The sequence below is a fragment of the Ochotona princeps genome, chromosome 3 (assembly GCF_030435755.1).
Source record: "Ochotona princeps isolate mOchPri1 chromosome 3, mOchPri1.hap1, whole genome shotgun sequence".
NCBI classification, from domain to species: Eukaryota; Metazoa; Chordata; class Mammalia; order Lagomorpha; family Ochotonidae; genus Ochotona; species Ochotona princeps.
The window spans coordinates 13895379-13921321 of NC_080834.1; the positions used below are offsets into that span (position 1 = coordinate 13895379).

The 25943-nt window shown below is 40.6% G+C and overlaps 1 protein-coding gene across 3 annotated transcripts in view; it reads left to right on the forward strand.

Annotated features, from left to right (window-relative positions):
- The first annotated feature begins 1241 nt into the window (after positions 1-1241).
- The window catches only part of MME (membrane metalloendopeptidase), an 85307-nt gene continuing 60605 nt past the window's right edge, over positions 1242-25943 (forward strand). The window contains exons 1-3 of one of the 3 annotated variants that reach the window (XM_058661466.1): positions 1242-1411; positions 5785-5954; positions 6935-6970. In XM_058661466.1, coding sequence (XP_058517449.1) covers positions 5795-5954; positions 6935-6970 — 196 coding nt within the window. In that variant the 5' untranslated portion in view covers positions 1242-1411; positions 5785-5794. Of the gene's footprint in view, positions 1412-1473; positions 1699-2033; positions 2186-5784; positions 5955-6934; positions 6971-25943 lie in introns of those variants that run through there. The other 2 variants (XM_058661467.1, XM_004598085.3) reach the window with 2 other exon arrangements.

Genomic DNA, 25943 nt, shown 5'->3' on the forward strand with positions numbered 1-25943 from the left:
CCAGGAGAATCACCTTCTCTTCCATTCTGATTTACTTATCACAAGTGTCTGGAGGTTCTTTGTTATGTCCTTAAAGGAGAAATTATCACAAACTTGCATGACTTCTTGCTTGCACACACTGGCTACACACTGGCTACACACTGGATTTCTCTAAGGAGACTGAAGATTGGTGGACTTTTTGAAGAAGTCTCCGTTTGGTTGGCCTGCAGGACTTTTCTGGCTTTTCAGTTTTGTCTGCTATCAAAATGCTATAAAACTTGTTCATACAACGGACCCTTCCCAAGAAGTAATTTTGATCTTTAAAGCAGAGAATCACAAGTTTGGGAAAACCCAATAGTATTTCAGTATGAATTTCCGCAAAGTACGTGTGTTTGTCATTATATATGACTCACGGAATAGGATCCATGATATATTTGCTAACATAGTTGGTGTTTACAACTGCATTTAAAACCTTAGAAACAAGGAGTTGGGCCGGCAGGGGAGGTTCAGTTCTTTAGAGCCCCTTGACTGGTACTGGTACTGGTACTGGAACTGCTGCTGAGCCTTCTTTTATAAAGGATCTGCTTTGATTTCCGCGCGCTAGTGTGTGTGTGTGTGTGTGTGTGTGTGTGTGTGTGTGTGTGTGTGTGTGTTAAACCCCCTTGAGAAGGAAAGAATTCCTTTAAGTGAAAATGGAGTGCTGCTTGATGGACTGCAATTGACAAGGGTCCAGACAAGTCACAGCTACATTCCGTAGGCTCAGGAGGTGTACATTTTCGTTCCCCATCCCTGTCGCTTCCTACTTCCAACACCCCAAGTGCACAGTTCTGATTTCCCCAGAATGGAGACGGGGAGCAGAGTTCAGTACAGATCTTAAACCCCACTCCATCCCACCCCCATTGCTCTAAGAAAAGGAAAGGGAGGAAATAAAACGAAACCGGGAATGGGAAAAGAAAGGGAAGGGCGAAGGAGGGGGAAAGAAAGTAAAAGTTAGAAGGGAATTGGGATGGAGAAAATCTAAAGACTGAGGAAGGGAGGGAGGAATGCATTGTTTGTGGTGCCCTCCTCAGCATCAAGGAATCCCAGAGACCCACTATTGTTTTCCCCGCAAGCCCCGAAGCTAAGCAATCCCAAGAATGCTGGGCAAGGCCCTTTTGGGAATGGCGAGGTGGGGAAACTGGGGGCGTGGGGAGACTTTCTCACCGCCTCCTCCCCCACGGGCCCCTCACATGATGTGACAGCTTTTGGGAGACCCAGCGGAAACCTTCAGGTCACCCTGGGAACTGCTGCTCTCCCCGTCCTGCCGCGGCGAGGCAGGGGGTGGGAGCGCCGAGACGCGCAGGGTGCGGAGATGTGCAAGTGGCCAGGCTTGACCGAGCGCAGGCGGGAGCAGCCGCCCAACTCCCGGCGCGGGATCTACTGAGAGACCACGGTGAGTCTCTTCTGGTGAGGGTCCCAGGGATGCCTGGGGTGTCCTGCGCTCCCCTGCCAGGGCAGAGGCCGGCGCGGAACCTCCCGGCGGCGTGCGGCCTCGTTGGGATAGGCGCCCGCGGCCAGCCGCCCGCAGCCCACGGCGCTCAGGGCGCGCCGGGAGACGCACAGACTGACCGGCGCTCGCCGGGGCTCCCCAGCCGCCCGCCCGCCCGCCGCTCGGCCCCGCGCGCTCATTGGTCGGGATGTGCCTGCTCAGCAGCCTCCAACTTCTCCCGAATCCCACTGGTGAGTCACCGCAGATTCAGCAGGCACCTGGGAGCTGGGGCAGCAGGGTCTAAAGGGCACGATCGCTCGGGGCGCTGGGAGCCGCTGGGACGCGCCGGGGGTAGGGTCGGGGGGAAGACAGCGCTGGCTAAGGGGCGCGGCTGCCGCAGGCACGCGGAGCAGGGTCCACGGCCCGGCTCTGGTGCGACCTGCGCGCCCGAGACCCGCGGCGCTAGGCGAAGGAGGCGTGCCCTGGGCTGGAGCTGCGGCTGGGACCTAAGGAGGGAGGGACGGAAGGAGGAAAGGGGCAGAGAGGGTGACCTGGAGGAGGGATCTGCGAGTGATGTCAGGTCGACTCTCAGGTTTATTACCAGAGCTCCCAGCAGCTTGTGACTGGGGAGTTATGTTTGGTCACCGAGATCAGCGCTACCTAATTGCGGCAGGGCTGATCTGGGGGCTGGGAATTGGCCATTCCGCTGTACAGACCCTGGTTTTTTTAAAAAGCAAGGTTTGTGTTCATTTTGGTTTCTGTTGGATTTTCTTTTAATTTGTTAACTCACTTCTATTTTTACTTTTCTGAACCTGAAGATCTTTTCATGATCCCACCTCTTCATCTCGCTTTGAACCTTGATTTGCTATTATATAATTTATGCTAAAAATCACCCAAGGGTGGCGCGGGGTATGTGGGAGTGCTCCTTTGTGGGTGAAAGTTGTTTTTTTTTTTTTTTTTTTTTTTTTTTAACAGGGTCTCTTTAACTGGTCTCAGTCTACTGGCATTACTTGGAAGGGGATTGGTAGGGAAGGGATAGAGTTGCGGGAGAACTCTCACCGATTTCATTCCTCTTTACTATGCTCCTGCGATTTAAATGGCAGTTTTACTCCCCTGAAAGGTACTACCTGATTTCCAGAGTCAGGATAGGCAGCCTTTAACACGCAAGTGGGCTGCTAAGGCAGGTAGCTTTGCTGTCTTACCCTGTCTTAAAAACGGTTTGGTGTCTTTTGGACTGGAAACTATGTGTCTGATGGTAGATCTACACTCCTGCAAGGGAGAAATGTGGTTGGGGCTTTCTGCCTAGAGCTCCATATTTAGCATATGGGTTACCCAGTGGTTAATGTCTGGAGAAAAAAAAAAATGATTTCTTCTGAGAACCTACCTGCCAAGCTTCTGCAGATTCAGTCTAAAACGGAAGCATAGAAGCATATCCGTGTTCCTGTGCCTCCGTTTCCACAATGTAAGCTGTAAATACAGAGTACATCGTCAAGGACTTGGAATACCGTAACGCTATCCTGTGCTGAGAGGATGAGAAGTGCTTCGACTCACACTGCCCGTTTTCCAGTTATCCTCCACATTGCAGAATTTGGTTATCTGATAAAGTAATAAACACTTCTGCTCGGCTGTTGTAAGAATTGCTGCTTTACAGTCCTTTGAAATTCAGCCCAGACTCTAGCACAAGAATTGATTCTTTCTCTGATGTCGCTGAGCTGTAGTTAGCGGAGTTCTTGTTGGGTTAGACCTCCTAATTTTTCATTTTATCCTCTGGCAGTGTTCACTGTTCAGTTTGCGTGTTTTAATATATTTCCAGTTGAGATGAGTTACTTTTAACAATGGAGCTATATTTTTGCATATTCTGTCTTAAAACTCTATCACTTTATAGTTGTTTGTATTTTAATTTGTCTGTTTATCTGTTCTCCCTGAATCCCTTCTAAATTGTGGTTGGCTGTGGTTGAGTTGGATATGCAGGTCAGGGAGTGGGAGTTAGTGAAACAGAAGTTTAGGATTCTTAGTCCTATTTTCTCACAAGAAAGTCATGAATTGTTGAGCATGAGCTGGAATTCAATGACAAAGTGTGTTATGAGGTTAAATATGCATCATTGCTACTTTTGCTCAAGGCTGTTGAAGCATGCTGCTTGGGAGCAAAGCGTTCTGAAGAATTTGCAGAGCATTTACAAGCAGGGCAGAGGGAGAAAGTTTGCAAGTGATTCAAGAGCAACAAGGTAAAAGGAGTAAACAGCTTGAGCCACCACCTTAATTTCCATGTCACTATTCTTGCTATCTTCAGTGTCAAACCGTTACGAGCTAGCTGTGTAGGCTGTGTAGGCATTCTCAAGCAAAGGGGAGAATTCAAGTAGAAGTAACCAGGGAGGGAGAAGTGCTTGCCCACTCAACACTAACTGTTGAACTGTTGAATGGGTAGCAGTAACAAACAGAACCTCTGCTTTTACCCATGGCTGCCCTCATTCCCTCGACAATCCCAAGAAAGAATTAAATTAATGATAATAACAATAATAGTGTTAATAGAAGCAAAATATTTCTCTAGATTGTCTTTCAAAGTATTATTAGAACAAGAGGAGAAATATTTAAGACAGGGAAATGTAGCAGCAACTATGATTAATGCATTCGGATGTCCTTTAGGTCAATTTTGTACTCTGGGAAACTGAGAAAATTTTTCTTTTATATTATTTACTTGTCCAAGATTTCAAATATTGCATGTTTTCATCTTTTCTATAGTCAGCCATCACCCTTTTTAAAAGAACACAGTGATCAATGCAGTTGCATATCAGATCCTCCCAGAGGCTATGAGACTAGTTAACATGGGTTACATAACCATTTAGCAAGACATCTCAACATTCAGGTACATTACAGTCCACTTTTATTGAGCAGACATGGTTTTCATTGCCCAACGAAGCATTTTTATTTGATAGTTTGTCCATACTTACAGCCCCACTATCAAGCAGACAGCATAATGAAGACTCTGTATCCAGATTTTTAACATTCAGCATTTGTGGTTTACTTGTAAATAGAGTAAGTTCAGTTATCTGCTGGATCTCCCAGGTCACACGTCAAAGCAATCCCTGCTTTGCTCTCTGCCTCAGTTTACACAAAACATACTCGGAACTTTGTATATTCCACAAATCTTTAACTCTTAAAGCTTTCTGAGTCATCTCTTCAGCTAGGAATTACCTGTATGATGAATTTGGATTGAGCTATTAATAATTATCTGCTCATTCAAGCTGTTCTTTCATATTGTCATTGAAGACAAAATGAAGTTGTTCATTCTCAGCTGTGGTGGGGGACTGTGGTAGGTGAGTAGGCCTCCTAAGACACATGGAATTTATGTATGGATGCTTTATCCCCTTAACTTGCCCCTGAATTCCTGCAGTGAGCTCTAAAATAGCCTTTACTGCATGATGATACATTTCTTTTTCAAACAGCAACCAAATGTGTCTTTTAAGTACAATTTTTACTTGTGGCAGAGTGGGCGAGTTATTTGACTTCTGCACTCCAGTTTCCTAAGGTACAGAATTGATATATTAATATCTACTTTCTGAAGCTGGAAAAGCTCATATGTGAGCTGATACTGGCACATGAAAACTACTCAGCATTGACATGTTTATTTTAAATATAAATCAAATTATCTTGACATTGGACACCCTGACTTGTGAATTAGAAGTTTTTAAATCATTTCTCTCCCTCAGTTGCACCAAGAAGCACTGGTATAGTTATCTTTCCTCTCAAGATACAAACCACTGACCTTTTTCAAAATGTTGTCTATCCAGTTAACATACCATATCAGCAAGTGGTATTCATTTTGAACTGTAAAAATAAGAGATGTTTACATAAATTACTTGGGATTATTTGTTCATTTTGATTTTCTGTTTTAGTTCATGTTTCAAATGATTGCTTAGTCAACACTTCAGTTATTGATTTTTGATTATTAGTTATTGATTTTTAACCATATAAAAGAAGCAACTGTACTATAGTTTATAATGGTGAGTGTAAGACTTTCTTGGTAATGATACAGCAATATTTCAGTTGTGAACTGCTCAAGTAATCCTATGTGAATGTTTAACTGGGTCAGGCCATCTAATTTTGCTGGCATACAAAGTGATTCTGAAAAACAAAAGGTTATGACCAGGACCCGTCAGATTTGTCTGGCTATAAATTCTTTACATGTAGAATCAAAATTTTGTCTTTTCAACAAAGATATCCTTTATTGTTACTTGAAAAGAGATGAACTTTTGCTTTTATTCAATCACATTAAGCATTTGGGACACTGTCTTTGTTTCCTCTTTTCTATTTGTTATGAGTGGTTTTATTTTTTGCAGATTTTAGGTGATGAGCAGATCAGAAAGTCAGATGGATATAACTGATATCAACACTCCAAAGCCAAAGAAGAAGCAGCGATGGACCCCTCTGGAGATCAGTCTCTCGGTCCTTGTCCTGCTCCTCACTGTCATAGCTGTGACCATGATAGCGCTTTATGCAACTTACGATGGTGAGTCCCTCTCAGACCCAAGCAGTGATACACACAGACAGGGTGAAACATTCATCTTTGACTCTGACCACCCACCTAACATGTCTAAGGATGGTACTATCCTTATCTTGAACACTCTGGGATCCCACATGGGCACCAGTTCTAATCATGACAGCCCCACTTTCCCAGCCTGGGAAAGCAGTCGAGGGTGGCCCAATGCCTTGGGACCCACGTGGGAGACCTGAAGGAAGTTCCTGGCTCCTGGCTTCGGATCGGCGCAGCACCAGCCGTTGCGGTCACATGGGGAGTGAAGCAATGGATGGAAGATCTTCCTGTCTCTCCTCCTCTCTGTATATCTGACTTTGCAATAAAAATAAATAAATCTTCAAAAAATGATAGACACTTAGCTATGATGTTATAAACTCATTAATAAATTGTAACATCAGTATGTCAAAATAACTTACTTTAACAAGTCCATTGTCTTCTATATTTAAGCTGAGTCAGTAATATTTAGGTCACTCATACTTAGTTTATGGGGATTCTATTATGGATATGTTTATTAGATTAAATTAAACACAATTTTGTTAACCACTTCAGTAATAGTCATTAATCAACATTTGTTGTATCATTGAAAGTATAAAAGGCCTCATAGGAATTTAAAAGAGTCTAATTTGAATCTTGAAAGCTTTCCTCAGTAAGAATTTAAAAAGATTGGTTCTGTGTAGTGGTGGGAAGAAAGTCCCAAATGAAAACTAATTATTTCAATAATCAGTTTGTAACTTGGTTGGTAGAATGATATCATAGCATATTTTGTCTGGATCATCAAAACTCTAAATTTAGAATTTGCCTACTATGATATGTAATATTCAGTTTTAAGGAATTATTACTTCAAGGAAATTTACTTTTAAGTTCTAGCTTTAAAACATTGTTTTTTTTAATTGCTAGCTTTTGAAAGAACAAAAGGAAGAAAATGCTAAATATGTACTCCCTTCTTTTTTTAGATGGTATTTGCAAGTCCTCAGACTGCATAAAATCAGGTAAGAAATCATCTCTACACTTAATACTTTTATAGTAAACTCCTGGCATTGGGCTTTGGCTTGTCCCAGCACTGCCTGGGGAGGGAATCAGCAGACAGATCTGTCTCTCTCATCTCTCACTCTGCAACATCAACCCTTAAATAAATAAATACGTATTTTTACAAGAATTCAAATGCTACTAGGAATGAATATCTCTGCATGCCCTTTATTTTTTAGCTCTTATTCTTTATAAATCATTTATCTATTATTATGTGTCTGCTTTAAACAGTCAACAAAAATAAAAATAAGCTATCCTTTACAAATTTGGTTTTCAGTTTTGTAACACACAGCAAGGTAATAGAGAACATGTGTGGATGTGTGTTTATGTAGGGGATTTGGGGGAGGAACTTGGCATGCAATAAAAAATGAACATGCAGCAATATGCATCATATCATTAAGTATTAAACGTCTTTTACATTTTTAAATTTATTTTTATATTTTGAAAGACAGGGAAAGCTTCCATTTGATAGTTTATAACAGTCAGGGAAGGACCAGACTGATGGTTGGAGCCAGTTACTCAACCGGGTCTCCCACGTGGATGGCAGGGACCCCTCAAAGGGTCTCCCACGTGGATGGCAGGGACCCCTCAACGGGTCTCCCACGTGGATGGCAGGGATCCATGTACTTGAGTCATCAGCTAATGCGTCAGATTGTGCTTTAGCGAGAGGCTAGACTTAAAAGAGGAGCCTGGACTTGAACTCAGGCACACTCCTGTGAAATGCAGCTTTCCTAAGACATGTCCTAAGAGATGCCACAGGTTTTCTCCAAGTATTCAATGTCTTTTTGTGAATCACTAAAGGCCTGAGGACTTTCAAGGAAATGATATGTGGTTATGGAAGGATGGGTGAAGAAATCAAGATTTGTGAAGGGCCTTGAAGCAGCGCTAAGAGTTGAAAGTGGAAATTGGAAACAGAGAATTCCACACAAGGAGAAAAGAAAAAACAATGCAGCAACAAGTCACGTTATTGAGAAGCAATAAGAATGTCAGCATGGAAGTTAGCATACAGTATAGAGAGCTTGGAGAAAAGGCCATGTTTTGAGGGGGAAACGAACCTTTGCATGAACCAAGGAATGAACTAGCAGAAGCTTAAAGAGGATGCTGGGAATGCTAGGCTTGCTGGCTGGATTGGGAGATAAAGCCCGAGAAGGCAAGCCAGTAGGAACTGCTGCTGAACTGCAGGTGTGGGCCAGGATGAATGGAAAAGCATAGGTCCCTCCTGGAGACAGCAACAAGGGAGCACTGGATGCCTCAGGCAAACAGACTCCCTACATGAAATATATGCCATGTTTTAAAATCCAGGAATTGAGAAAGAATACTGGTAGCCCATTCAGAAAGTGATAAATGAGAGATTTGGATGGGTTTTGTCTGAATCAGGACTAACATCCAAGTGAAGATGGACAGTACGTAGAAATGGTACAGCTGGGACTGGAATTTGAGTTTGAGATCTATTGGTTCAGGAGTGATAATGGAGCACTGGTGGGAGACGCCTCAAAGATATGAAAGAGAAGGGCCTGGCGCGATAGCGTAGTGGTTAAAGTCCTCACCTTTCTGTCTTGTATATCCGCCTTTCCAATAAAAATAAATAAATCTTTTTTAAAAAGATATGAAAGAGAAGCGATACAAGGGCTGAATTTAAGATGAAAAACATAATTTGAGTGCAAAGTAAAAATTAAAAAAAAAAAAAAAGAGCAAGCAGAGAAACCATAAGAGTTGCATCAAGCAATGCGGTCCTTTCTCCAAGGTGGAGAAAGACAGTGACTGCACACAGCAACAGCCCAGGATGTATACATTAGTTACAGCCTTTAACAAGAGATCCTTTAAGCAAAAGTTTAAAACATCTAATTTATTTGGAAGGAAAAGTTAGAGAGAGAAAGAAGGGAAAGAGGAAGCAAGGGAGAAAGAAAGAGATATCTTCCTTCTCCTGGTTCACTTCCCAAATAGTTACAATGCCCAAGACAGGCCGGCTCAAACTCAGGAGCTTGGAACTGCACCCAGGTTTCCCACAAGGATAACTGCTTTGCTAGGCACGTTAGCAGGCAGATGGATCAGAAGTAGCGTAGCCAGGACTCCAACCTTGCTATCAGAAAACCAATCTGGGTTGTCACTGCTGGTGCTAGCAGAGCATTCCCAATTCCTTTCTTTGCATAAATTTTTCCAAATAATTTTAATAATTTTCTGTGAATGTTCTTTTTTTGATTATTTCTGCTGATTTGCTTAACTTTGCAAAGTAATGCTGGACAAAATATGTTGGAATCCTGGATGATCTCAACTGCGAAGGCTGTATGTCAGGAGACATGTTGTAGATTAAGGGAAACCTGATTGTTTCTGAGACATTATCTTCTTATCATGTGCTCACATTCCTATTCAACATAATCCTTTTTTTTAAAGAACATATTCTTTTCATGTATATCTGTGAAGCAGAGACAGAGGATTCTTGGGACTTGTAGTTGGGACCTAGGGGTCTTGAACACTAGACTAAATTTTCTTGCTCCCAAAGAAAGTTCTTGACTCCCAAGGTAAATGGCTGCACACACACCTTGACTGGGAGATGTCTGGGTCAACAGGTGAAAATTGCCTCATGCCCAAGTTACCATTCACTTTTCCTCCAAAATTTTCCACTCTTCTCTTTCTCTACTTTATTATATGCCTCTGTCTGTCCTGTTTGGAGAAATTTCCATTCCATATTGAGCTCTAAGTGTTAATTTCTCTATTCATAATACCTTTGACTTGTGTCTCTTTACCTATAGGCACTCTCTTCCCTTCTTCACATTTTTCTCTTTACATTTTATTTTTGAAAAGAACTGGATTCTTTAATTTGGTAGGTTTGTTTTGCAAATTCCTGAAGGTTATTTTGGGGCAGAGATGTACTAAGCAAACACCACAAGGAGCAATGTGATATTCACTATCTGACATCGTGAGTGTGAATTAATGTTTGGGGATACAGATTTTAAATTGTGTTTAGCAAATCTCAATTCACTAACGTATATTTAGCATGTATTCTTTAATGTGTCTTAGAAATCATACCACATGTCTCAGAAAAGCATCTTTCAAAGCTGTATCTTGGTAGATATGTGTTTGATGGAAATTGCTGTCCAGCTGTGTGTTTGCCTTCAGCCTGCGCTGCTGGTTCACACTCTGTTAGAGTCGTTTCACTTTTGCGGCTGATGTTCTTCTTGGTAGAAAAAGTGAAGACAATGCACACTCCCTGGCTGTGTCCCGCATGCCCTTACACACTCCCGGTCCCCTTTCTGCCATAGAAAATAGCTTGTTTTCTGTTTTTTTTTGTTCGTTGTTTTGTTTTTTACAACAATGTTTAGAGGATATCTTGGACAGAAACAAGTAAGAGGAGAGTGAGAAGATGAGTAGATAAAAAGAAGAAAAATGCAAACAGTATTGGAAAAAATTAAAAAATATTTTGCCAATGATTCTATAGATGGCATTAAAAGACTAGAGGAGTTTGAACTTAAGCACAGACATTCTTGAGGTTAGAAAAATGGGTATTGATACACAAGGTGCTAACTTTAATGAAAGTTGATTCCAACTTGAGTCTTTTTCCCAGCAGAAAGGATGTCACTGTAAGTATACCTCTCTCTTTGATCCTTTGAAATCAAGTAATATAAGTTAGGTCATCCCAAGGCAAAAACATGTTGCAGATGGACATGGATTATCTTGAAATCTGTTTTTGGTCACACATCTTAATTCTGAACATCCATGATTTAAATGTTAATAATATACACAAAATTATATTTGTAATACATTCTTTAAATAATTTGCCTGCATAGGAAAGGCATTAGTATGAAATATGATACCAGAAGCTAAAATCAGACAAATACAGCTTAGCAAATAAAAAAATTACAATAGGGTTAAGAATCCTATTAAACTCTACCATACATCACTTATTTGATATATAATATGGACGAAAACTTTGAATTTTAGAACTTGTTTAGGATTTTACATATTTACTGGCTTGATGTACATCTACATTGAAGCCAGATCTCCCACCTGGTGGTTCACTTCCCATGGACTCACAACAGCCAGCAACTTGGAAACAGGCTCTCCCGATATGGTGCACACGTTCCACGTTGTCTTACCTGCTGAGCCATATGTTGGCCTCTGGCAGACTTTTAACCTGTAGAAATGTGAGATAATACAGTCACATTAGTTTAAGTCCCTCAACAATTACTTCAAGTCATTTGTAATAGCAGTTATAAAGAACTCTTGCACCCTTTCATTACCCCTTTAGACTGTTAAAGAATGTGTGAACACATGCCTGTATGGTAATTCCAATCTTGGCTGACGTGTTACTAACTTGGATCATGTAATAGACAGAGATAGGAAATGTTGACTAGGATAATAGCAGTCTGCTGTGACTTGAATGTGTGCGCTCTAAAATCTTACCGTTGCCAGAGTCATAGTGTCAGGAGATGGGCCTTGAGAAGGTGATTGGGTTTTAGGAATCCTTCCTCATGAATGGAAGCAGACCTTGAACAGCGGACTGGGTGGAGGAAGGTGATTCTCTTTTGCCCTTTCATCTTCTGCCACTTGAAGATCCAACAAGAAGGCCCTTACCAGAGGAATTCACACACTACAAATTTCTATTTTGTTTTGTTGTAAATTGGCAAATCTCAGATAAATATATATAACAACACAAAATGGCAAGGAATAACTATAATAAAAATTAGAGGAAGTTAGTGTTGGACTAATATGATACAATTAAAACAACAATAATAATTTATACCTGGTGAATATGTATGTGTGTAGCACAAGTCTAAGTAGTTTTTATATGTTAACACATCTGATCCTTGTAATGACTTTATGGGGTAGTATCATGACAACATTTTCTTACAGGTGAATAGGTGTGTGCTGGGATTCCAGGCCAGGCAGCCAAGCTTCAGAGCCTGTATTCATGATCACTTCTCCAGGTTGCCTCAAAAGAGATCACAGCCTGCCAAAAATATAATCCTTTATACCTGTGTAGGTAGTTTTGGAGGATGGATTCCTGAGTTTTGAGAGGTAGAGCAAAGAGACATAGATGGCTTTCAGAAAATTCAAACTGTTAAATCCAGACCAACAAGCAGGAGGTACAATGTCTCTTATGCCCTAGAAACAACTCCTTTACTAAGATCAGTGAACGGTTTTATCTGTGATTTTAGCACATCAAAATATGACTGGGGACTGTCTCAGTGGCGTATCAGGGTAATCCTCTGCCTGCAGTGTTGGCATCCCATATGTGTAACAGGTCCAGTCTCAGCTGCTCCACTTCTGATCCAGTTCCCTGCTTATGACCTGGGAAAGCAGCAGAGGGTGGCTCAATCCTCAGACCCCTATACCTATGTACATGGAGACCTGGAGGAATTTCCTCATTCATAGCTTCTAATATGCTCAGCTCCAACCATTGTAGCCATTTGGGAAGTGAACCAATAGGTGGAAGATCTTTCTCTCTCTGTCTCTCCTCTCTGTAAATCTACCTTTCAATTAAAAATAAACAAATAACTAAATCTTTAAAAAAATGTATGGCTGGGACCTGAAGATCTAAGAAAGTACATTTTAACAGTGTAGTCCTAAATTACCTAGGGGCTGGGGAAGCCAAGTTAAGATCCACGAGCAGGAAGAGGAGGACCACCGGCATGGTTGTACAAGTTGTGCAGGGCCGTGGCCCTGAAAAACAGACAGGTGGAGTGTTCAGAAGTGAATAAAAGTCTTTTCCAAACTTCTCTACTTCTTTACTTAATTCTCTGCACACAAGTAAACTTTGGATGACTGTTTCGTTATTGACATAAGGAAAGGAGACATTCTACTCATTTTGAAAATGCTTTCGGTATGGGGGACGAAAGTCCTCCCATTGTGCTTGAACTTTTTTTTTTTTTACTATCATATGGCTTAATCTAGGACCCTCAAGATAAAATAAACCATCTAAATATCTTGTCATTTTTCTAAAAATGAATCACAGTATCAAAGTGAAGGGGCCACCAGCTTGTATTCCTGGCATCAGTGGGCCTCTCTAACTGACTATATAGATCGTGGCTGCTCCGGTCTTGACTTCTAACACCCTAAAGACTCCAATGGTATAATGAGATAAATACAGGAAAGACTAGTCTGATTTTGGGGAGCCTACCAACCTTTAGGGACCTTTCAAAGTAGGAGACACGGCTGATTTCATGTGTAATTAACTTTGAAATACACCTTCAGGCAAGGATCATGCAGCAGGTGTCTTGTGGAAAGACAATCGAAGCATACCTTTGTTAATTTAAATATGGCATATGGCTGTTTGCTTTGGGCAGGTTCCCTAACACAGTTCTCAGGATAGTTGTTTCATGTTTCTTGCTTTAAAATGTCTGCCGTTAAAATTAACAGCTGCCTATCAAATTCCTTCCAGAAATAGGAGTCAATTATGTGATAAGTAGACTCATATGCTGCATGCATTTCTTACCTTATGGGAGAATTTGAAGCACTAGTTCTCATATATGCATATTTTTAATATGTGATAAAGCCATGGAAAACATGGATAAGTTGAATTGGGTAGTTGCAGAGGGAGAAAGCTAGTAAGACCTGGTAAATCTACAGGAAATTTAAAATGTTGTTGCTGTTGTTCATTTTGTTTTATTTTTAGATGCAAAAATTACCTGTATGTCAAAGGGATGATATTAACTGCAGTGTAAGACTTAGAGTGAGAGACATGGAAAGATCCTCTATAGTGGGAGAGAGATACTTTGTCCTGCTCATCAGAGAGGGGCAAGGTGCTTTTTACCAAGGCTTTGATGTACTATGCAATTTGACTTGACAAGAGTAACAAATTATTTTTAGGAAACTGAAACATACAAAGAAGCATAAACACTTAAATCCTGAAAGCTTTAATTCTGCAAAATCATTTGGAGATTAGATGGGGGCTGGTAGTAGCTTATTTCAATTCTGAACTGACTTTGCAATGAGATCTGTTCCCTAGTCTAACTTCCTTTGCCTCATTCCCACTGGGAGGGCTGCATGTGAGTCAAATATCTCCAGAGAAACAAAATCAATGGGCTGTCCATCTCCCCATCATCTCTGTCTGGCCATCATTTATCTACCTATCTGGATCTAAGGGGATTGGTTAGGGGAATCCATCATGGGACACACCATCTGTAGACTGCAAGCTTGGTACTCAGGAGACTCAGTGATGGGATCTCAGGCTGTCTCTGAAGTTCTGAGAACCAGGGGACCCCACCAAGTAAATCCTGGATTCTGAAGAGCGTTGATGTCCGAGCTCAGGAGAAAAATGGGTAACCTAGCCCAGCAAAAAGAATGTGTCCTGTCAGATGAAACACACCCACCATGGTGAAACTGATCTTAATTTCTTAGTCTACTAATTCAAATGCCAGTGTCTTTGAGAACACCCTCAAAATTATACCCAGAAATAAGATTTTTTCATGTATCTGAGTACCTGTTAACCCAGGAAAATAGACACTTCAAATTAACCATCACATAATAGCATAATCAAAAAGTAAGACCTCAAATATGGGGATTAGAATAAACTGAACTGTCACACACTGTAGGAGGGAATGTAAATTTTAATACAGTCCAGCTGAAAATGTGAGAACCATTTTGGAAACCAGTTTAGCAACTCTTATACAAAGTTCAACATGCTCAGGCCAGCTGGTATGGTGGCATAGCAGGCTAATAGTGAGTCTGTGGCTCCAGAATCCCTTACGGACATCAGTTAGAATCCCGGCTGCTCCACTTCCAATCCAGCTCCCTGCTTAAGGCCTGAGAAGGCAGCAGATGGCTTAAGTTTTCAGGCCACTGTATCATTGTGGGAGAGCCAGAAGAAGCTCCTAGCTTCAGATCAGTCCGGTTCTGGGCTGTTGCGGCACTTGCGGAATGAACTTGTGGATAGGAGAGCTCTATATCTTTCTCTCTGTAATAAATCTTTACGTAAACAAATTTCTGTAATAACTGTGTCTCTGTAGGCAAATTTTTGAAAAAAGATTTGAAGTTAAGGGTACTTTATATACAGCCAAGCAGTTTAATTCCTAGTTATTACCTAAGGGAAAGGAAAACAATTGTCCTCAGAAGGATTTTCATATGATTGTTCATTAGTGCATTATTCATAAAAGCCAAAACATGGAAGTATCCCAAAGGTCTAAGGGTGGATGAATAAACAGATTACAGCATCACTATTAACTGGAATATTACCCAGCAGTCTAAAAGAACCATCTCTTGATGCATGCAGTAATTTAGAGGAACTCAAAACATAGAATGCTGAATGAAATAAACTTGACACAAAAGACTACATATGTAATTTGATTTATGTGAAATTTCTAGAAAAGGAAGAATGCTTGGAGGCACAAGGTAGAGTAGTGGGTAACTGAAGTTATGGGTGAAGCAGGGATTGATCGGCAGCTCATGGGCATAAGGTAACTCTAGGGGTGAAGGATGGTGGTATTCTAAAATCAGATTATGGTAACATTTGTCATAGCTGCAAGTGTCACAAAATCACTGGTTGAGTTTTCTGATATGCACATTAGAAACTCCAAAGCTGTTTGAAAACTAATAAAAACTCTTATTCATTTTGCATGTTTCCTATGACAATTTTCAGTGATTATATTTTCATTTGTGGCTGCTTTTAAATAGTTGAGTTTTATTTTCATGATTCAAATGAGTATGTGTCATTTTCAATGTCTAGCAAAGCTTTTTCTAAATAAACACATATTTCTCAGTTTGAATGAGCTCCTATTATTTGATTATATAGTCATGTGCCACCTAAAAATATTTCAGTTATATAGAACAGTGGTCCCGTGAGATTGTATCTCCTAATGGCATTGTAGTATGTATGACTATAATCCGTGATGCCACACACTGAAAAACTCTCCTAATGACACATTTCCCCGAACAGATCCTTGTTGTTCAGCAATGAATAGTTTTACAGCCATCACACTGATGGAAATCCTGTGGCAACAGTAGATTGTGAAGCTCAAATTATCTCCGAGTTACTCGTTGGAAGCATTGTTTGCACCCCTTTCTACGTCTCTTGCAGAAGTCAGTGACATTTGTGGCCAGAAATAACAACTGTCTCAATCTGTGCCTGGCTTCTGGGTCTGCTTACAGGCGATTTCCAGGGCCAGTCCTGCTTCTGGAAAAGGTGTTGGTTTTCCTAAAAGAGCTGTGAGATGTTTCTCTTTTTACCTTCACCACTGGCAAAGCAAGAGTCAATTTGGCTTTTCATTTGTAATTGTACGATTTCTTTTTTATAAACTGGGTTCATTAGTGTTTTTCCTGCTGCTCTTTTTCATCTAATGCATATGAGTTTATTCTATATATACTTTACTCTAAAGCCACTTTGAATTCCTTTAGGAACAAGATAGGTTAATAATTAGATGAACATCTTATAGAAGATAAATCCCAGTAAGAGATATGTGCAGGAGAAGGGCTGTTAAACTATGAACTTTGTTTCAAAGAGACGTAAGTGCTATGAATAATTAAGGCACAGTCTTTTTGAAAGCTTAATGCTTCTTTTTCCACTAAGCCAATTTTTAGCATCAGACGGTTATGATGTCAGTTTTGGCCACATCCTGTGTTGTTGGTATGTGATCTTAATTAAGTCAGTTCAGCCTTTCTGTATTTCATTTTCCTTATCTTCAAAACTGAAATTAAAAACATATCATTTTAGAGAGAAACTGCACAGAAAAATGGTATCCCATTTCATGTTACACATCCTTCAGGTAGATGCACTCTAGGTAAAATGCATAGCTATATTTCATTTAAAACTTTATTTTATGTAAACTTCAAATGCATTCTCCAAAGCCTTTTCTTGAAAACCCAAGAGCAAACTGTGTTTAAAGAGTGGGAGGTGGGGTAGGGACAGTGAGCACATGAGAGACCATTAAGTGAAAACATAGAATGGCTTAGGGAGTCTCAGATATAAGAATGCCATCTTTCATTGGTGTTCTTTGGCTATTGTGCTTTGTCTTAGAAAAGGGCAAGACAGTTCCGACTTTGAGTATGGCATAAGAGAACAATCAGAAATGAGCAACTTAACTCATTTTTCTTGCAAATCAATATGTGCTACAGGTAGACTTTGACATGAAGACTTAAACCTTAGAAACCACTGATATCAGCCTTTGTCACTGATTAAACATTAAGAGTAATAAGCCAGACACCTGAACGAAGAGGAGAATGACAAAAATCCTGTTCAAGCGTGGTCCATGTACCGGCATTATCACTTTCTGCCATATATTGGTAACAGTGTAAGAGGTTGAAGATTTAGGCAGAAGATGAGTAAATTTATTCATCTTGCCCACGGAGAAGCTTAAGAAGAAAGGGAAAAAGACAGGACTAATAATAATGCTCAGGGAGGGCCTTCTCTTTCTCTGTGACCAGGGAAAGGATACAAGGGTTATAAAACAGATTTTGAGACTTGCAAGGATAGAAAGCTGCATGGATCATCATCCAGTTTATTCGAGCTACTGTGAAGAAAGAGGCAAAATCTATTCCTGTAAATGAGCTGTAGCAAAAGAAAATAAAGACGAGAAGAAGGAATGTACATGGCCATATGAGAAGTGAGCTACTGGCACAGGACCCAAAGCCATCTTGAAATCGGGGCCCTACTTTAAAGTCCTATTAAACATGGCAGTTGTGGGTTGGTCCCATCATCGGTGATTATGGTTCAGTACGTTTTTATGGTCAGACATTGTTTTGGTGCTGGGGACACAGCAATGAACAAGACAAGGCTTTGCTCACGAGGAACGTACAATAAAAATAGACAAAAGAGCATACAGAAAACCTGTTATTAAATTTCTTAGTCTGCAGTTGGAGGGTAAAAGACAGATGAGTTCATGGAAGACTGTCTCATAGGGACCACAGGAAGGAGTTCTTCGATGAGCTGATGGCTTCCGTGACAGCATCTCATGGTGTCAGCTGGATGAGTTGATGGTTTAGGTGATGGCATCTCGGTGCAGGCTGGATTGAAGGTAAAAGAAAGGAAAAATAAAAATAGAGTGAGCATGAGGCAAGCATGCTTAGTAAAGCTGAAGAGAAGATATAGAGAGAATAAAGATAGGAAAAAACTTGTAAGAACTGGAAGGTCAGAGCGGTTATAAGTTGAGCTGACAATTTCAGAAATACAATTGTTCTGGAGTGATGTCAACATCAAGATTTTACGCTGAAAATTAATGTGCCGATGTTGATTGAAAGTGAAGGTCTTGAGAGTTCCAAGGTCAAAATGTCCTTTTCTTTTTAAAAAAAAGATTTATTTATTTTTATTGGAAAGGAAGATATATAGAGAGTAGGAGAGACAGACAAAGATCTTCTGTCCAATGGTTCACTCCCCAAGTGGCCACAACGGCTGGAGCTGCTTCTTCCGGGTCTCCCAAGCGGGTGCAGGGTCCCAAGGCTTGGGCTGTCCTCGACTGCTTTCCCAGGCCACAAGCAGGGAGCTGGATGGAAAGCAGGACTGCCAGGATTAGAACCAGCGCCCATAATGGGATCCTGGTGCATTGAAGGCGAGGACTTTAAGCACTACACTATCGTGCTGGGCCAAAATGTTCTTTTCATTTATTTATTTTAAAGATTTATTTGGAAACTAGATTAACAGAGAAAAGTAGGGAGAAAGACAAATGTTTTCTATCCACTGGTGCGTTTTCCAATTGACCACAACTGTTGGGGCTGGCCCAGATTAAAGACAGAACCTGAAGCTTCATCTGGGTCTCCCCCAAGAGTGGCAGGGCTCCAAGTACTTGGGCTATCTTCCACTGCATTTCCGTGCTTGCAAGCAGGGAGCTGGATAGAAACTCAAGCTGCCAGAACCCAAAAGAAAGCTCAGACGTTTGGGATGGCAGTGATACAAGCATGACTTAACCTGATCCATCACAGCACCAACTCAGGTCAAGCAGTCTCTGTGCCAGAATGTAGTCCAAGTTGTCCATATCATCCCTGACTTTACCTAGGAAGATAATCAAATTTGTGTTGAAGGGGAGGCTGTCAGGTAGGGGTCAGAGCTTTTTTTCTTCTTTTTTGTCCCTTCTATTTTATTTTTAATTTTATGACACAATCCCATAGGCTCTGGGTTTTCCCTTAGCTCCTCCCCCAATTCCCTGTCCCCAACTGATTTCCCCGATATTATTACAATGTTACAGTCTTTTATAATTAATAGCCTGGCACCATAGCCTAGTGGCTAAAGTCCTCATCTTGCATGTTCTGGGATCCCATTTGGGTGCTGCTTCCTCTCTCAGCTGCTTCTTTCCATCCAGCTCTCTGCTTGTGGCCTGGGAAGGCTGTAGAGGATGGCCCAAAGCCTTGGGACCCAGAAGAAACTCCTGCTCCTGGATTCGGATCAGCTCATCTCCAGCACTTGTGACCACTTGGGGAGTGAGCCACAGGACTGAAGCTCTTTCTTCCTGTCCTTCTCTCTGTAGATCTGACTTTTCAATAGAAAATAAATAAGTCTAAAAAAAAAAAATTGAAGTGATAGATGCCTAGAAAATCAGTAGATGACAGGAAAGAAGTACTAGTTGACTCATGTGCTGCCAGATGGGATTATCACTCAGGAAGGAGACTGGAGTAAGGTGCGATAATGAGGAAGAGACAGCAACTGCGGCACATTTTTGTGGAACTTTATTGGACAAGGTTAGAATCCTGAACTAACATGTTTTTATCATTTTACTGGCTGAGCTAAACATTCAAAATGAGTTCTTACCTAAAATGCTTTCTTTAAACATGCCTCAGAAGTATGACCACCCATGAGAAATCAGAACACAACACAACAGGATTGTCATGTTTCAGAATGAAAATGCCTTGAGCTCAGCACTCTATCTTTAGAGCTACGAAAAAGGAAGGCGGGGTACAGCACAGACTAAATAATGGGGAGATCAAATTGAAATCAATTTTCTGGGCCCAGCGGCGTGGCCTAGCGGCTAAAGTCCTAGCCTTGAACGCCCCGGGATCCCATATGGGCGCTGGTTCTAATCCCGGCTGCTCCACTTCCCATCCAGCTCCCTGGTTGTGGCCTGAGAAAGCAGTCGAGGACGGCCCAAAGCTTTGGGACCCTGCATCCACGTGGGAGACCTGGAAGGGGTTCCTGGTTCCCGGCATCGCATTGGTGTGCACCGGCAGTTGCGGCTCACTTGGGGAGTGAAACATTGGATGTCTCTCCTCCTCTCTGTATATCCGGCTTTCCAATAAGAAAAAAATCTTTAAAAAAAAAGCAATCAATTTTCTGATTACCAATAGTGGATCTTCTCAGTGCTTGCTCCTTAATGGAACGTGAACAAATCAAGCATGAAATGGTAGATGTAGCACACATTGTGTCTTAAAGTAGCTTTCGTTGTTTTTGTTGACCAAGGTTTTCCTGAACTTTAAATACATTCTTTCTTAAAGAAGTAACTCATTAAAAAAGACTTAAAATAAGGCATGCTTGAGGATCAAGAAGTGACTTAAAATACTTCTAAAATGGAAAAAGTTTATTAATTTCTTTGGCTTAATTTTATGGTATAATGAAATTAGTTGAAGGGAATTAGGATATTTTTGACAACTCTGCCAGTGAGAAAGCTCAAATAAATTCATTATCTCCAGAACTTATGTATGAGATAACTTCAATAAGTTCATGCAAATCTCATATTATAAAAATACTGTATGTATGGATTCCATATTTTTTTTGCCTCAAAATAGAAATGTCTTCTGATTCCATTTTCTACATCCTTTTGAGGTAGCCTTACATATGGCAGTTTCTGTTTTTGCTTACTTAGCAACCAGAAACAAAATAATAGCCAATTGTATTTGTGGAAAGGCATAGCTGAATGAATTCAACAAGGAATATAATCTAGACGTACTAAATAACTCAAGAGCAAATTTCCAACAGCAGTTGGAATTCCAATGTTCATAACATTCTGTAGGGCAAGCCTGATAAATGTTGAGGAAGCATGACAATAAGCAAAGCCTTGGCCGTACCCTGCAAGAGTTCATGTATGTGCAAATCTGATTCTTTCAAAGGAGAAGATCGGAGCAACAGGTGCTACGACATTTTGACGAAGCGCACCAACTGTAGTAGCAAAATGCAAACGAAGAAGTGAGGAGATTAGAAACCTTAGGAAACCAGTCTACTTCCAAGTGAGGCCCGTTGTGCAGTGCCAGCCCCGCCAGGCCTAGTAGTCACTGGGGCCAAGGTCAGTGGCTCCTGGCTCCACATGCAGATACTCCCACTACTGCTGATCTACCTCTGACCTTGGCTCCACCAGTCAGGTTTTGGCTTGTCCCTCAGGGATCTGCTTCCCCAATTCTGGTAGCATTTCTTTCCTGGGGCTGCAATCTACCTTCACTTCTCACCTCGTAACTTCTTACCAGACTCTGAAGAGCTAGAATCTGCTTCAGTCACCACAGGCCTGCTGGGTTTAACTCCTTCCTCACAGTTTTCTTTCTGTTGTCTTTCTCCAGGACCTTCCTCTGTTAGCCCTTTGTTGTTTGCCCAAAACAGGATTCCCTTTCACTGAACTGGTCTATTTCCGCCTGAGCCAGATTTGTGGTGGTGACACACGTTGTACCTGGAGGGAAATGTCTGTCACTCACTGGGGTGGGGGTAATTCGCTCAGTTGTGTGTCAGCACACAGACACATGTCTCACCATACCTGCTGATTCACAAAGTAGTAGAGATTAATCAGAAATCTTCTGCTGCTTTTATTCAATAAGAGAAAAATTGAATTACCTAGGACAAGTACAAATACTTTTGATACTGCCTGTGTTTAAGTGAGTAATAGAAGAATTTCTTTTCAATTCAAAATAACATGAAAAATTAACTACAACCAAAATATTTTTCATGTTATTTTGGGACTGTGCCTGTGAGACGTTTAATGTATAAATAACTGATAGTGATAATTTACTACAACAAATTAATTGAAAATGAAAGATTATTTGGAAGTATCCATAATAGATCAATCTTTATGTTTGGTGTTGGGAATAATTAAAGTTGGTGTATATTAAAGGTATCACTTCCTTTGTGCTTTGCCATGAATAGACTGAGTTTGTTCTCAGAAATTGTGCATTCCATACTGATCTAAGAAGCCGCTGTGTTGTGCTGTCTCCTCACTTCACAGTATGGACATCCACTGTATTGCCTGACTTGTGAACTCAAGGTCAACTGGCCTCTTACTGTCGGCAGTCCACAAGAACTCTGGTGTTGCAGGCTTACAGAAACTTTTGTTGACATAGCAGGGCCTGTGTTAAAGAGATAATTTAAAACTTTGTGGTCAGTCACAATGATGGCTTGGAATGGAAGAAAGGCTAAACCCAGGACGTGCCCATGGTGGAGATTTCCAGGCTCCAGGCTTGGTTGTTTTCTGCAAGCTCAGCAAGAGGGAGGCCTTTTTTTTTTCCTGTGATGAAATCCATCCTCTTCACTGGATAACGTGACAAAAGCCAGACCTTTGTTTCCCCTATTCAAAGGCAAAGAGGATTCAGAGACTCCGAAGTCTTGGGAACTTGAATTTTCAGGTTTGTCCCTTCTGATAGCTGATGGCTTGGTTCTCCATATTCACAAGGAGCTGCCCTCAATGCCATCAACCACTACCTAGAGCATAGCTCAGTACTAGACTCAAATGTTTGTTGAAAGGCCTAAGGAATGGATGAAACAATGGATAAAATGTTCTCTCTACAATTATTGCCTGACAGCTTCTCTTTTGCTCCCATAGTATCTGATATGATTCACCCATAACCCACTTCTTGCTTATAATTAGTTGTCCAATATCTAGTTTTTGCTAAGTTTTTAAATTTATTTTTAAATGATTTATTTTTAGAGAGAGAGCGATGTTCCATCTGCCTGTTAACTCACAAAAGCCTGTAACAGCTAGAGCTGGGCTAGCGTTGGTTCTTGGCCAAAGTCAGGAGCCAGAAATTCAGTCCAAGTCTGTTACATGTGTGGCACAGGCCAAATTACTTGAACCATCACTGTTGCGTCCCACAGTCTACGTTAACAGGAGCAAAGCCCAGGTATCGAACCGAAGCACTCTGCTGCCTTAACTGCTAAATTAATTACTAACACCTAAAATTGAGGTTTTGACTGTATCTTATTCATCATTCTGTTTCCAGTAACTGACAAGGTGCAAAGCACATAGTAAGTTGCCAATAAAAAATGGTTGACTAAATGAATATATTCCCAGGTTCCTTACCTTGAATTCACAAAAGTATTCTCTTCCTTCTTAATGTGACTTGTCAGAGCCTTCACTCTGGCTTTGTCCTGCCTATGTAAATCATTTTTCTCAGTTTTGAAATTCACTCAGTGAAAGCATAGCCCCTTGCTGTCTGACCCATCGTGTCTGCTAGCAGTGGCGTTGATTGCTGTGCTCTCAGTTGTCGGTTACACCTCACTTATTCTACCTTTCCAAGTTCAGTTAGGTCAATGAGGAAGCAGGTTCTTTATGAGTGCCTTTTTTCTCAATATTTTCCCATTTTCAGGAGAATTTTCAACTAACTTCCTACGTGAGTAAGCATTTTCAGCTCTCTAAGACCAAAGTCTACACTGCCCATCTGATCTTTCTTTTTCAGTTTCACTTGGGTCTGAATCATCTCTCATTGTTAGCCCATTGTGCATCTTCTGTGGACAGAATGATTTATCTAAGTATTGTTATTCTTCAATAACCATCATCCTCTAAGGCTCCTTTTCCCTGGTCAGTTTATTCCTAACATGCCTGTTCAAATTCATAGTCAACTCACACAGATAGATGGTAAACTCATTTGTGGCAGCACATCACACCTGACTGGCTTACACAGAGAACAACAACTTTACCTGTTAGCTGATCACTGGTTAGGCCTGAGAACTGCAAATGAGATCCGGGTATAATAAAAGAACCCTTTATATGTAGATATGGTTCTGTAATAGAAGTTATGTGTGTTTTTAAAGAAACAGTCATGCTTAAGTTGAAAACCTGCAACCTGTGAGAACTGAGGCTGTCTTTACTTATTGTGGTGTAATAATTTTCCAAGTGTCTGATATACAAAGGTCCACAATTTTTTTTCTTGGTGAAATGACGTGAAAAGTTTAAGTCTTTCAATGCGTCATAAGAAGAAAATCTTTTGAAGAAAGCACAGGAAGGAAGCGGGATACATGGAGGCTGGTGAAAGGATGTTCGCATTCAGATAGAAGCAGCAGGTTCACAGTTTCATAGCACAGTGAGATCGCTGTAGTTCACAATAATGAATAAGCCAGGGAGACAGGAGCTGATGGACCACAAATACAAGGAGAGGTAAGGAAATGGAAATGCTAAGTGTCTAATTTGATCAGCTTATGTTATTTTTATGTCTTAAAATATTGCACAGTATCCCTTAAAAAGGTGCAAGTAATACATATTAATTTAAAAGATTAATAAAATAATGTGAAAGACAAATGATTTAACATAATCCTTTGGGTCTACTATAATAGAAAAAAAATAAAACCATGTGGAACTAAACACGGTCTTGTGTCAACTAAACGCTGCACCTGTTACCAGGCACTGCATTTGATGATACTGACTATGGAAGAGCCCTTCTGCATTTTTGGCAGTATGCTAAAGCACCACTAACCTTGCCTGTCCTCTTGCTGTTGACAATTTGCACCACTCCCTGACGCAAATTGATGTAAAGGCCAAATGCGTTGAGTTATTCTCAGTAATTATGTATTACTGAAGTCGTCCGGTCATCCTTGGCCAGCAGTATTACCGGAAATAACAAAGTGTTTCAACAGGAGGACCGTGGGTGTGTTATCTCACTGCTTCCTCTCCCACCAGCATCCAGGGTGCACAGGAGCTACCTGAAGGGTGTTATTAGGGAAATTCTGTAGCCTTTCCATAACTTCAGTTTAAAAAAGGAACATTGTCATTGATTGACGTTATAATCAAGAACCAACGTGCTAATTTATATGAGTACTGTGTTTAAATTACAGTGCAATCCTTAGCAACTTCTTTTGCTAGCAGTCTTTTAGTTTTTCAAATGCAAGTTGGACTTGATCAGTTAAAACTCTTTTTAAATTTAATGGAACTTTAAGTTAATGTAATGTACTTATGGTGCCTTCATTTATTAATAGACTCTGTTTTGGTTGTGAATTTTGGAGGAATCCCCACTGGAAAATTATTGTCAGTCCTCTTTTGGCTGTGAGCCATTCATTGAAACAGGCAATGAGATAAGGCTGAGGAATTCCACTAATTTGGGGAGTGCCAACTGAAGATTGTTATTGTGTATCCATTAAACTTGAGAATTCTAAATCCCAGGGCCAAATGAGGTGAAAAATTCAGACAATAACCATACACATGTTATGGAGTAATTAAAATCTTAATTGGGTGTCAAGAAAAACAGTGATTGCTAAATGACTTAATTAGGATTGCTCTCTTTCTCTGTAGAAGTTTGAAAAAGGCTTTAATGTGATTTGGGGTTCTGGCAGAAAATATACTGGAAAGAAAGAAAGAAAAGAAAGAAAGAAAAGAAAAGAAAAGAAAAGAAAAGAAAAGGAAAGAAAAGAAAAGGAAAGAAAAGAAAAGAAAAGAAAAGGAAAGAAAGAAAAAAAGCGAGCGAGCACAGTTTAGCATTATACCTAAGTCCAGGTTCAGTTGATGTTGGTGACTTTGGACATATAACCACTCTGCCTAGATTTTCATAAAACATGGGCAGTATTTTAAAGAGCAGTTTTAAATAAGGAAAACAAAGCCAAGAGTTAATTCAACCTTGTAGTTAAAGAGACCAGACTAAGGGATCAAAGTAGCTTGTCACTTGCTATGGAACTGAGGCTACAAATTCAATACCTTCACTTCTATATTCCAAAACTGTGGACATATAGTCACCACAGAGTTAAATGAAGACAAATAACAAAGCATTTAGAAAATCACCTGTCATGAAATAAGTGGTTGGTAAATACTTGGTACCTTCATTTGTCAAACATTGGCTTTAATTATTATTATAACTATTATTACATTTAATCATCCTTGGCTGAATCCAAATAAAAACATT